Source organism: Asterias amurensis, chromosome 17 (assembly GCF_032118995.1).
Source record: "Asterias amurensis chromosome 17, ASM3211899v1".
Classification (NCBI taxonomy): Eukaryota; Metazoa; Echinodermata; class Asteroidea; order Forcipulatida; family Asteriidae; genus Asterias; species Asterias amurensis.
Window position 1 is genome coordinate 5,323,741 of NC_092664.1, and position 13,866 is coordinate 5,337,606.

Here is a 13,866-nt window from a genome sequence, read left to right on the forward strand (position 1 = left end):
CCACACACACAACAAGTACACTACTTCCTTGGCAACAACATTGACGAAGTTATCTGAAAAATTAATGGTCGTTAATGTTAACATCTGAAAAACTACGTAAGTTTTCTTTAAGTTCTTCAACCTTTTAAACTTTTTCCGTATGCGTTTTTTTAGTGTAATAAATGTAGGATTTCCCAACAGTAACAGAGAAACATACAAATATTTGTTGAAGAAAGATGTTTGTTTGCCAACATCCTAAATAATTTGTTGAGGCTCGCACATTAGCTGGTCATGCATGATGCTGGTTATCGATCTTGCACTTTTTGGGGCGCCCGGTGTTTTGTTTCATCGATTTTTTCCCCTTGTTATGTTTACCATTGTGATCATTATAGATGAACACAAAAAAATTAACTATTTAAAGCCCCGAAGGAGATAAAAGTCAACATGAATGAATCAATAAAACCCAATGACTCGGGGTTGTTAGCGTGAATGTTTTGCTTTGCACACCGACCGACGGGGAGTCGGTCTCTGAAAAAAAACAACTTGCGACTATCTACATTATAATTATTTAGTATAATAAATCTACCATGTCTACCGCTTCATTTGTTCTTTTCTCCTCATCGTTTTTCAGTCAATGTTTCAACTTTCATTATTTTGTTAAGCTGTAGTAAATATCCAATTGACGTCATTTGATGCAAGCCTGGGATCGTGGTACAAATCTCGTCCACGTTAGGGTTTCCTTGCTTAATGGAAAGAATGGATTTACCTTGAAAATTGAACCCACCGACCGTGCGTAATGCATAATCAGACGCCGTGGAACAACGGGCAAGCATCTCCCTCGCCACGCTCCGTAATACTTAATGTGGACTGTGGTCATTTTAACAAAAGCGCTTTGTCATGTTTGTTTTTCACGAATTGACTTCACTGCTGTGTTTGATGACAATGACAGCTTACAAGTTTCTTTCTGTCTGGTAATTTCTTAAATTCTATTTTGTGACCTCACACTTCTGGCAGATTTTGGCTACACACGTGATGGGAAGCAGTGCAAGTACAACATCAATTCCAAATCAAGTCGGAGCAACTAAAACAGCAACTCAAAATCCCACCATTAAAGTACACCAACCAAACGCTGATCAGAAAAAGTCGCCTAAATCTGAGACTTCGTCCAACATGACTGAACACCGCCACAGTAAAGATATCGAGAGCGATGATGATGATGATGATTTTTTACCAAGCAAAAAATCAAGCTCTGATTTTGACGATGACGCTTTTGAGAAATTCTGCGGAGAGATTGATACTGTTCTGAAGGGGCATAGCTCAGTGATCGGAGCGTCACATAGAAAATCATCAGTTTCATCTTCTGTAAATTCCGGAGCAGGGCGAGCAGGAATTCCACCAGCGTCGCTGAGGAGAGAGGAATTTCCAAATCAAAGACAATTAAGTGGGACTTTCCAACAACAGCAGACTTTTCCGTTACACCAACAAGAACCGAGTCATCATTCGTATGAAACTCAGCATGCCTACCCTAGTCATGGAAAACTATCCCATCTCCAAGACGATCAAACAAAACACAAGGCTTTCTCCAACAAAGGTTCTCATCACGCACCAAGTCTCCCACCTCCGCTGTCAAAGAAAGCCTTAAACCCAGTGTCATCTTGGAAGATGCCGGAAGAGTTAGCGCAAAGAGAACAAGTTCTTAGAAACAGATTTGACGATACTTGGTATGCGGATGAAACGGCGTATGTAGGTGGGAGAAATTTACTGCAGGGGGGATCGCGAGATGGGTCGTTGATGAAGATGAAAAGGAATTCATCCCTCATGGCTAGCCAAGATGGAGGCAGCAGGGAATCTAAACGGAAAGAGGTTCCATCACAAGTAGGTTTTTAAGATTCTAGACTTCATTCTTGACAAAAGTCTTTTAATAAGTCCATTTATAATATCAGTTTAATTGCAAGTTTACTCAATTTAAAGGGGCTATATCGTCATGATCAAATTAGGCCGGTGGCTGTCCATAGCATTATGAACTCTCAACCCTGGGCTCGAATTTAGGGGAAAACTCCACAAGACTAGGGCTTGGAGCTCAAAACTTTTACTGGACCAGAGAATTTGTTACAAGATTGGAATCAAAATGAGAAGAACACTTTATCTACAGAGTTACAAATTTGAGCGATTTTTGATCAAGTCGCCATAGCACCTTTAAAGTTTAATTATCCTTTTCAGTAGTTAACAAACAAATACTTGTTATGGAACAAGTTAAACCAATGATACTGTGAGACATTACCCTAAAGTAGTGGCACATCTCACAAATATCTTTGGATAGGGGCTGAGAAAATTATGGAAAAGATGACTAAGCAATAATCAATCTTTTTTGTAATACACAACAATTTTTTGAAAGTTCTTTCATTCTTTATGGCACTCAAACGAAGGAGAAAACAAAATAGCTCATTAGCTAAAAAAATTGCATGACTGCTTATTGACATAATCATGCCAGCAAAAAATGCATATTATCGAGATGAGTTACCGTGGAAACAAATGTGCAACAAGACGACATTGTTTGCAATTAGTTGTTTTCTCTGACATTTGGCTTAATGTTTGTGTTTTAAGGATAGTGAGTGATTTTGAAGGAAATGTTTCCATGGAAACATGCTGCCCCAACCCTAGAAGGGGAAAGACCTTGCTGTAAATCATTACAGTACATTGTAGATGTTACCATGGAAACGGGGCACTCTTTCATTGAAGTGATTAAGGCTTCACTTTTGTGAGGCTTCACTCAAATGCAGAGAAAATTGAATTCCTGATAATATTTAAAGTTGTACTTATTTAAACTTTACATCTCTGGAATCAGCTAACCCTGACATACCTAAAATAATATTGACTCACTCAAAAGGCTCTCTAAACACACCTCATGTCAAAAGCATCTAGTTCCTCTTAACTGAATTTTATTTTGGTCCCTTTCCCCTTATTTTTTTCTTTCTTTTTCCTTCTTTGATACATTTCTTTTGGTTGACTCTTTGTGCTTTTATAAAACTTCAAACCAGCTGTTTTCTTTAGAGCCAACACTCCCTCAAAAGTGATTTAAATGCACTGAACACTGTTGGTTATTACTCAAAATTAATGTAAGCATAACAATGTAACTGGTAATGAGCAATGGAGCGCTGTTGACAGTATAAACATTGCGAGAAACGGCTCCCTCTGAAGTAACAGTTGAAATACTTCAGCTGAAGTCTTTTATTATGCATCTGAAAGCACACAATGTAATGTAACAAGGGTGTTTATTCTTTCATTATTCTCTTACAAATTCGATGACCAATTTAGTCCAAATGTTCACAGGTTTGTTATTTTAGGCATGTTGGGATAAATCAAGTGGGAATACTCGTCTTAAAGGAACACATTGCCGTGGATCGGACGAGTTGGTCTATAAAAAGCGTTTGAAACGATTTGTTATAAAATGCATATGGTTGGAAAGATGTTTTAAAAGTAGAATACAATGATCCACACATATTTGCCTCGAAATTGCGTGGTTTTCCTTTTACTTTGCGAAATAACACGGTCGGCCATTTATGGGAGTAAAAAATTTGACTCCCATAAATGACCGACCATGTTAGTCGACGAGGTATAAGGAAAACCGTGCAATTTTGTGTGGATCATTGTATTCTACTTTTACATCTTTCTACCCATATGCATTTTATAACAAACGGTTGCATACACTTTCAAAAACCAACTCGACCGATCCAAGGCAACGTGTTCCTTTAAATAATTACTAAAGGTGTCCTGATGGTTTTACCCTCAAGTTTACTATTTATTTGTAGTTAATTGTCATTACTTATACTGAACATTCTTTTATTTTATTTTATTATTATAGGAAAGGGAAGGTTTTGAATTTTCAAAATTCAAAGCAGTAAATAAAAAGGTAAGAAATGTTTAGATATATAAATAACGTGCCCCATCATGTGCTATGTCATAACATTAGACCCTATCCGTGGGTCAATGGTAAAGTTTGCATCTTATAACATCAATATTTATCAACTTTATATAAACAGACAATGTTGAGCGATCAGATCAAACGCAGTAGGGTTGAATTTCAGTTCATGTGTAGCCCTGTAAAACATTGCTCCAAGTTAGTTTGTGTAATTTGGTGTATTATTTTTGTGTGGTGAAATTCAGTTTAATTCTACTGTGCTAGTCCCAGTATGCTTAGCACAAGATTTTCCAATGGAGGAGCCTTTTGCAAAATGAAAAATGGCCTTGCCCTCTAAAATTTCATAGAGCTGCTCAAGCAGTAAAAAATACTTCAAACTTTCCACAAAGCAAAATAATCAAGTTTCCAGTAAAAAATCTTGTTTCTGATAAGCAGAATTTTTTTGTGCTTAGCTACTTTTTGTGCTTTCAGCAGCTCTAAGAAATTGGGTCTTTCACTTGTGAGTCAACCCAGGCCTTGAACTTCCTTACAGCAACTTCTATCTGGTAAGAGGCACTTATATAGGGGAAAATGTAAGTTTGTATTGGAACCTTGCACAGGGCACCACAGCAAAAGAAAGGGGCACCACAGCAATTGCTGTCGGCGCCATGGGTTGTTTCAAGGCCTGTCAACCTATACACATTTGCCATTCAATGACCAAAAAGTGACAAATAACTTTATTTTCTTGCAGTCCGACAGTAAGAAAATTGACAAACTCTTACCAGCTACCTACAAGGGATACAATGCACATATGACCCGGCAAGGAACTTTACCATCCCTGCATGGTGGTAGTTTAACTTCATCGGATCATTCCAGTACAAGCACTCCAGCAAGGTAAACTATTACAAAGGCTTCAACCCTGATCCTGTAGTAGTTAGACTGTAGGACTTGCAATCACAAGGTTTGGGGTTCAAATCCTATTCAATACAATTCAATAAACATAATGGCAGTTACAAAGGCAAGTACATGTTACCTGGAGCTTTCCCAGAGATAACAGTGGACAACTGTCACAGAGAAAGACCTCAAAAGACTGATTACACGTTAAAAGATCTATTGCTATGTATTGCTAATGTTTACAAAGTAGTCAGTAAAACTCTTAGCAACGTCATTATCATTTTCAATATGTACACAACTCAGGGCAAAATACGTAGATTCTTTAAATTGTTGATATCACAATAGTGAATTAATATTTTCTCCTAAGACCTTTTTGCTACTCTGATCACAGATGTAAGGATATTCAGGTTCAAATCTTACCAAGCTAACCACTGAACCGCTGTTATTTTGAGTGAAATAATTTGTCTTCTTTTGTTACCCCTTAGGTCGTCTTCAGGCAAGCAGTTAACCTACAACCCATCAGAAGAGGATCTCATTGCTTATATTGAGAAAGAGTTCTCCTGACTCAAACTATGTTTCAGGATAACAAACATTAATTGCCATATACTTGCCTTAATGTTTACTAAATGTCATCAAAGCCAGTAAGCGGAAATAAACGGAAAGAGTTATACAGAGCACATGGTACTCACTTTGGGAACCTCTTTCTGCTAAGCTTTGTGCTAAGCTTGGCAATAAAAACTGTGAGTGTTCTTAAATCAGGGCAAAATTTCATAAAAGCTGTTCAGCAGAAAATACTGCTAAGCAACCAGTCACAACAATGTAAACTTTGTGTAATTTTGGATGGTAAAGCCCGGTTCATACTTCCTGCGAATGCGAAGTTTTTGTGCTTGCAGGCTTTATGACATTGGGCCCTGGCCATTTTCCGAATGAGATTTAAATTCAATACAGTGCAAGGCCCTTGTACATTGTTTTTTACATTTTCTGCAATCTCTCTTGACTTGATCCAGATTTAAAGGTTTAGAGGTCAAATAAGCAAAGGTCAGTGACCTATGAACTTGAACGATGAGTATGGGTTTTTATGAACCCTACAGCAATCTAGTGAGGTTTGTGGTGTCGTGTACTGTGGAACCACATCTAATACGTGTAATAGTTTTTGTTTGACCATTTTTTGCTCTGTAAACGGCACTGGACAGATTTGGTAATTGTCAAAGACCAGTATTCACCCAAACACATTCATAGAATAAAGAATCTGTGAAAAATTAGACTCATTTAGTCATCAAACTTGTCAAAGAATAATTAAAAAACATCATAGTTGCATAGAAATGTGTGCTTTCAGATGCCCAATAACAGTGAGAAATTACCGTTTTCTTCAGAGATCAACAGCTTTCCATTGCACTTTACCAAGTAAGTTTTTATGCCCACAAATGTTTTGAATAGTTACCAATAGTGTCCAGTGCCTTTAAATTTTAAATTTAAGATATGTGTTTTAGAAGCACAAATTAATTCTTGCCACTTGTTTTAACACAGAATATTGTTATGTGGGTGAATTTTTGTTGTACCATTATTTATTCACATCATTCATTTCTGTACACTCATCACCATATGCCCACCCAAGTCCATCGTATTTTTAATCAATTTTTTTCAGATCCAAAAAGGGCTGGAAACCCCCCCCCCCCACAAAACTCACATTTTGGTTCAGGTTTTGTGTTCATACTCGGGCCTCGAAATAGCACATGTCATCCACAGCAATTGCCGTGGTGCCCCATGTTTTTGCTGTGGTGCCCTGGGTAAAGTTCCAACACAAATTTAAAATTTCCAGAGGAAAATTGTGCGCCTTCAAGAGCAGAGTTTAAGGCCTGAATAATACAACACAGTATGTTAACATTGAAGTACTGGAATATGTCAAATTAGGACATGACCTTACTTTGACCTTTTTGGTTCAGTGGAAGTAGGTCAAATCTTGCGGCCGATTGGTAACTCAGTATTTCAACCGCTCTTTAAGTAAATGGTTAAGTAAATCTAGGAAGAAAAGTGGTTAAGTAAATCTAGGAAGGAAAGTGGAGACTCAACTGTTCAAAAATGCAAAAATGATTTATTAATTAATTAGTTTAAAAAATCAAAAGTCTACCAACTGTGGGAGAGACCGGGAAAGAATAATGAAATACTTTGACAAGTCTGTTTCCAAGATAACCACACAATTATTCATAATCAACTCAAACATAAACATTAACCATATATACATTTCCCAAAGTGGTATATTTTGATCACATTTTATGAAAGTTTTTACAGAATTGTACGTGTTTTCAATGATACGTATGTGAATATTTGTATCTGAAAAGTGTTATTATTAAAAAAACGATGTTCAAAAAGTGTAAACGATGTTCAAAAAGTTGTAAGTGTGATTCTTTGTAGAGATTTATTGGATCCCTGTTCATCAAGGCAAATTATACCTTTAATAGTTGGAACCTTTCAGGGATAAAAATAAAATAATATATTTTTTTTTTTTTATATAGCGCTGGTATCTGCCAATGCAGATGCTTGCTTGCTCCAAAATTCATGCATTCTAGTCAGCTGAGCTCTGCTAAACGAGGCCAAAAGCCACTCTTGGTAAGGGGTTACAAAGAGGAAACGTTAATTTTTTTATGAGTCGGTTCAGATAAATATTTAACAAAAAATAGTTAATGGCCTGACGTCACCAAATGTTAGTTACCTGTTCATGTTTGTTGTGTTGTCATTTAGCTTTCGAGAAAGACTCTGCTAGGGTCGAAATGTCAGGCCATTGACTGTTTTTTGCATTTATACCCTCGGTCCATTTGGTTGGCAAGTTGTTTGCAACAGCTAATTTTATTTTTTCATAAATATTTGACATGTGCTCACAGTCAAAGAATGAACTTTGTTTATACTTTTTCGAGGTACCCTATTTTATTATTAATTTTCGGGGTACCCAATTCTCGTGGGTACCCTATTTTCTTGTGTACCCTATTTCCGTGGTAACTAATTTTTGAGGTATGCTATTTTCGAGGTACCCTATTTTCACAAGGTACCCTATTTTCGAGGTACTCAATTTTCAAGGTACCCTATTTTCATTGTAACCTATTTTCGATGTACCCTATTTTCACAAGGTACCCTATTTTCGAGGTACCCTGTTTTCGAGGTACTCAATTTTCGAGGTACCCTATTTTCATTGTAACCTATTTTCGAGGTACCCTATTTTAGCGGTACCCTTTTTTTGCAGTACCCTATTTTCGAGGGCTCCCTAATTTCGTGGGTACCTATTTTCGCAGTACCATAATTGTTGTGGGTACCCTATTTTTGCGGTACCCTAATTTCGAGGGTACCCTAATTCCAAAGGTAAGGCTTTAGTTCGTGAATTGAACCTGGGTCCACAGAAGTAAAAGGCACGGACAAAAACCTCTGTGCCAGCGACCCTCAAAGAAACAAAATTACTCACAGGAAAATTTGTCAGGATGTTTAAATTCTTTATTCAATTATATCATCATGTCGGGTTTTGAGGCTGTTGTCCAGTCTGTTCTGGGTTGGCCTCAATCATATGAAAGAAAGATAAATTTATAACCAGTTACTCTTAATTTTAATCTAGAAATCAATGCTTGTCAACGTAAAAACTTCCCTTTTGGTGATATGACTGCTTAATGCAAAGTACAGGGCAAGAAGTTAGTAAAAAAGAAATAAGTTATAATTTAAAAGCTCGCTGATAATTCAGTTTATACCTTTCTTCCAGAAAAATATTTGAAAATAAAAAAGTCAAGAAAACTGCATTCGAAATTGAAGAACCCTCAATTCATCATCACTTATTTTGGTAGCTACAATCAAAATAAATATGTATCGAACTTGCACAAAAGTCTTTTGTTTTATTTTTTACAAAAAAAGATAACTTGACTTGATGAAATGGTGGTTGAACAGATGGTATTTCTTGACAACTAGATTATTTGAATTAAATTATTATTCCAGTAACCAATGATGTACCATCCCTTCATGATATGTTTCTTGAACACTAGAGGATTAGAATGAATGTACTCTTAGTAATGATGTACCATTTCCTTTATGGTATATGTTTAGAAGACTAGCAGACTGAAAACTAAAGAATTGGAATGATCGTACTCTTTCTGAAAGCAGTCATGCAAATATCTTTACCAACCCACTACCATTAAACTTATAAAAGGAATCAAGATAATCTAATAATAGTTCCAACAGTATCACATAAAAAGTATAATTCAGAAATAATATTCACAATAATTCATTTTACAACATAGTACAAGATATTCATATAATAAATATAAATCTTTTAGACTAAAGTTATTTGCACATGTTTTATAATAATCAAAATACCCATATAAACCACAAATACTTTTCTAATTGAAAAGTACTTTAGAAAGTTTAAGAAGTAATTTTGTAAGAAAATGAAAGAGATTTCTTCACCAGTGCCTCTACCTAGACTAAGTAAGGCTTTTATATTGTCTAAACCAGTTCATGGGGGATGACTTGTATATCTGCCAAGTTTTTCTGGAATGGCATCTGGCAGACACTTAATAGACCGATCCAATAAGCTCCGCCCCATTGCGTATTGACCAATCACAACCCATTGCGCGACCGAAGGTTAAAAAAAATAAAGTCCGACGTGCATGCGCGTACGATTGGTGCCTACGGCAGAGTTGTGCAGAATGGCATTGGAGAGGTTCATGTGTTCTTGCTAACATGTACGCCGTGGGCGGAGCCTAATGGATCGGTCTATTACAACAGTTGTCATAGGGAAATCTGTCGGCTTGAGACTCTGCTCCTGAAGTTAACATGGGCTGGATGCGTATTCAGCTCCACCCAGGCATAAATTGATTTGTAACTGTACCACAAGTTACTTGTTTCATTATCGTACGACATCTTTTAGAAACCCCTTAAGTTTTTGCAGAAACACACAAACAGCTAAAGTAAAGATCGAGTGTTTCATACATAAAATCTATAGGCAGTGGGGTAACCAGCAGGGAAAGGGATGGAGAGGGGGGGCGGAGGATGGAGAGAGAGAGAGAGAGAGAGAGGGTGGGGCTATTTTCAAGTACCTTGTTTTTAATATTGTACTGCTTGAGCTCCATTTCTCCGTAGGTCAGACTGAGCGTACATGATGTCATTTTCTTTCATGATGGTATTTACCCTCGCAGCATCTTCGCTATCCATGTCTACTATTTCATGTCCAAGAGCTTGTAAATTCTGACGTATACTGCTTGGAAACCCATCTGTGTAAAAAAACAAACACCAAAAACAAACAAAGTTACGGCATTTTCTAAGTTGGGTTCATGTAATTCATAATATCATTACCAAAAAGAATAAAGTATTATAATAGGTCATATACGATCATCTCAACAGTCATTGCTTTCAACTACAGAAGCTTCTTTCATTTTTTATGGCCACAGATCATTTTTTTCTGCCGAACTGTTTCTTTGAAATGGTCTTCCTGTGCATGCATAGGCTATGTCAGGCTAGTTCTTAACAAGTTTTAAGTCTCTGTTAAAAACTCATTTGTTTGAAACTGCTTATTTGTAATCTGCTTATTTGTAATTGTATATTTTACTCATTGTATATTTTATACCTTCAACTTCTACTTCGTTAGGAATGAGAGGTGTGTAAACCCTCTTGGATTTCATTGTAGCGTTGTATAGCGTAGACTTAAATGCAAGGAGTTCCATAACGATTTGCGCAATACCAGACGTGATGTGACCACCGCCCTCGCCTCCCGTAGCGAAGCGTCTTGCACAGGCTGTGCTTGCGTTCCGACCCATGACTGGCGCCATGTGAGATTGAGGGCGCTTTCCTGGAGCGATGAAGTTCGCCTAAAGTGATTGATAAAAAGTTATTGTTAAGTTGGGTGTGATTCCTGGCTATAAGGCAGTCACAGGTTGAATGGCATCTGACTGGCACCCCCCCCAACACAATAGGGAGATCGCTAATATTAGGGCTAGAAAGCTTATTTGGTAAATTGCTAGTATTTTAACTTGGAGGTTGCTGGTTCAAAGCCTGCTTGTTCAACCCAAATTTTTAAAGAATTACCCAGCTAATTTCCCTCGTGTTTTATTACTGCCCAACCTCGGTAGTCTAGTTGGTAAAACATGGTTATAGAATTGCAAAGATTGTTGGTTTGAATCCCACCCGAGTAATACGCATGCAATTTTTTCAAAGAAAAAAAAATACACAGTGCTTAACACACAATCGGTGTAAGAGTAAAACAACCCATTATATTTGATAAAAACCTACTGGATCACAGGCCTTGTTTCAATGTAATATAAAGTTCTGTATAATTTCTTCTCAGATGCTACCACCTTATGTTCTTGTTGTATTTTGATATTGTTAGTGTGTTTACAATTCGTAAGGATAAAAAACACGGTTTAATTCTAGTTGGTACATGTAGCTAACTAAATATGAAATTCAAACAAGAAATTTAGTGTTGTCTGTGAAAAGTTTCTCTCTGAAATAAAGTAGTATTAAAAGAAAACAAGCCACAACTCTTATTGTGAAAACTGTGCATGGTTTTTCACTACTTTCTCCCGACTCACACAACAAATTAAGCTCAAATGGTTTCAAAGGTTTGTTATTTCATGTATGTGATTGATAAGATAGAACACTGTCTACAACTATTTTGTCAGCTCTAACAATCCTGTAAAATACCCAATAACTAATTTTAAAATAATGTTAACGAACCTTGCTTTTGTTTGAGGTTAACTCCTTCCCAAGCCAATTAAAATCATCCATTTGATTGTTTAGAATGACTTCACTAGGAGTCATCAGCAGAGATCCAAATGCTGTATTTATAGTACTGGGGTAAACAAAAATAAAACAAAATGATTAAAACATCAGTACCTAAAAAAAAATAGAATTACAAACAAGTGTCATTAAAAAAGCAATCAATCATTAAAGCCATTGGACCCTTTCGGTAAACAGTGTTGTCCAAGGCCCACACTTAGTGTACCACAACTTCTATATCAAATAACAAACCTGTGACAGTTTAGGCTCAATCGGTCATCGGAGTCGGGAGAAAACAACGGGAAAACCCCACCCTTGTTTCCGCGCGTTTCGCCTTGTCATGACATGTGTTTCAAATATTATTTTGTTGTTTTCTCAAAAAGTAAAGCATTTCATGGACTAATATTTCAAGAGAAGTCTTTCACCATTGCCTTCTGTAAACCCTGTAAGTTATTTGTAAATCTGTGAACTTTTTTATTTTTGTCTGAACCGAAAGGGTCCAATGGCTTTAAATCAATAAGTACCAATCAATCATTCAATAAATTTTATAAGTCAATAAATCATCAATTAATAAGTTAATAAGTCAATACAAAAGTCAATAAATCTATAATAAACCAATCGATCAATAAATAAATAAATCAATTAACTAATAAATCAATATGTTAATCAAGAAACAATCAACAAACCAGCCAACCAATCAATCAACAATGGACCTTTCAATCAATTAATTAATAAATCGATACGTTTATCGATAAATAAATAAATCAATCAGTCATTTAGTCAATAACTACAACAATGTTTAAAGGTACAAACATACATTACGTACGTTTTTAAGTAATTAAGACAAGACCAGCTGTATGCTTAGAACAGAAGATCCACAAAGATATGGATTGGATGAACAAAAAGTAAAGCTTGTCGATTGCAAACCCCCTCATTTGCATAAACACCTCATTTGTATAGATCCCTTATTTGCATAGAACCCTCTCTTTTGCATAGACCCTCATTTGCATAGAGACCCACACAGCAACAAGTGTCATTTCGAATTCACCCAGGTCCACCCAGTTCGAACTCTTTGATAACTTCTTTGATAATAAAACTTACCTTGTTACAGACACCATGTTGTTATCTTTATCAATGACTGATATATGACTGGTACCCTGTGTCTTTAGTATGCTTTCAGCATAGGAGAAGTAATAGTCTGGTGAATGAGTCATATCATCTGTAATGTGTGCATAGAGCAGTTCAGCATTGCTTTTACTGTAAAAGAAATAAATGATACAAATAAAAATGAAAACTTGTAAAATGAACAAATCCACAAAAGTGTTCATGGCGCTAAATACAAACATAAACGTAGGCCTATATACATGTACAATAACTAAAATGTAAGCGTAAGCCTAAGCTAGGATACATGTGGTAGAGAAATACAAAATAGTACATTATATCTAAAAAACAAAAACCATGAAGGGTAAAAAAACAAAACCATTTGATTAAGTACTTGATTGAAAAGTAAGTCTCAAGATATGTTTAAAACTAGGTGAATCAACATCGCGTGTAAACTCCCCTTGAGGTGACCCACCCCCCCCCAGCCCCCCTTCCCCCACCCACAGTGACACTTCCCTTGGGGTGGAACCTGGCTACATGACAGTTTATAGTTGTATGGTTTCTGACTGGCAGCCCTGAACAAAGACATTGTTAAAGTAGGAGGACTACCAATATTAGGCCTAGATAGCTCAGTTGGTACATGTAGAACAACTGGCATGTAAAACCTGGGCCCAATTTTATAGAGCTGCTTATAAAAGCAGAGAATAATGCCAAGCAATTTTCAGTTAAGCAGAAATGAGCAAGATACCAGTCACAAATTTACTTGTGACATGGTAGTTTTTTATGCTGGTAAGCATTATTTTGGGAAAAAAGCTTGGCTACTTTTGTCAGCGGCTCTACGAAATTGGGCACCGGAGGTTTAACAACCTTGAATCCAACACTAGTCCATTTATCTTTGCACACAAAATGTACTGTTAGAAATACAGTAAAGATACAAACATTGAAATAATAACATCACCAAATATGCAAAAAGATCAATTTAAAACAATTCAAAACATTCATATTTACAAAAACACAATTAAACACTGGTCAGAATATAACAATTAAATTATGCCATCAACAAATTATGGTCAGTTTCTCCCAGAAATAATAGAATAAAATGGCAAGTTCAAGGTAGATATCAATATAAAGCAGCAGTGTTTGAGGATTAAAAACAAATCAAACAGAGGTCAGAATAAAAAGAATTAAATTCATCAACGAGATCCGGTTAGTTTCACCTAAAACTGCACAGTTTGCAAATAAAAACATGA

At 36.3% G+C, this 13,866-nt stretch overlaps 2 protein-coding genes across 3 annotated transcripts in view; one reads left to right on the plus strand and one right to left on the minus strand.

Annotated features, from left to right (window-relative positions):
• LOC139949719 (uncharacterized) lies at positions 1–7,150 on the plus strand. Its single transcript, XM_071948219.1, has 5 exons — positions 1–96; positions 994–1,854; positions 3,842–3,889; positions 4,629–4,771; positions 5,257–7,150. The coding sequence occupies exons 2-5, from the start codon at positions 1,012–1,014 to the stop codon at positions 5,333–5,335; spliced, it is 1,113 nt and encodes a 370-aa protein (XP_071804320.1). The 5' UTR covers positions 1–96; positions 994–1,011; the 3' UTR covers positions 5,336–7,150.
• LOC139949709 (scoloptoxin SSD14-like) overlaps positions 5,736–13,866 on the minus strand; it is a 25,458-nt gene continuing 17,327 nt past the window's right edge. For both annotated transcript variants that reach the window (XM_071948203.1, XM_071948204.1), the window contains exons 11-14: positions 12,617–12,772; positions 11,474–11,588; positions 10,368–10,608; positions 5,736–10,014 (exon numbers count right to left, since the gene is read on the minus strand). In XM_071948203.1, the coding sequence (XP_071804304.1) occupies positions 9,848–10,014; positions 10,368–10,608; positions 11,474–11,588; positions 12,617–12,772 (679 nt within the window). In that variant the 3' untranslated portion in view covers positions 5,736–9,847. The remainder of the gene's footprint in view (positions 10,015–10,367; positions 10,609–11,473; positions 11,589–12,616; positions 12,773–13,866) is intronic.

Coding starts and splice junctions, on each gene's coding strand:
- LOC139949719 (XM_071948219.1), top strand. CDS start 1,012: ATGGGAAGCAGTGCAAGTACAACATCAATTCCAAATCAAGTCGGAGCA. Junction 3,890..4,628: donor TCAAAGCAGTAAATAAAAAG/GTAAGAAATGTT, acceptor ATTTTCTTGCAG/TCCGACAGTAAGAAAATTGA. Junction 4,772..5,256: donor AGTACAAGCACTCCAGCAAG/GTAAACTATTAC, acceptor GTTACCCCTTAG/GTCGTCTTCAGGCAAGCAGT.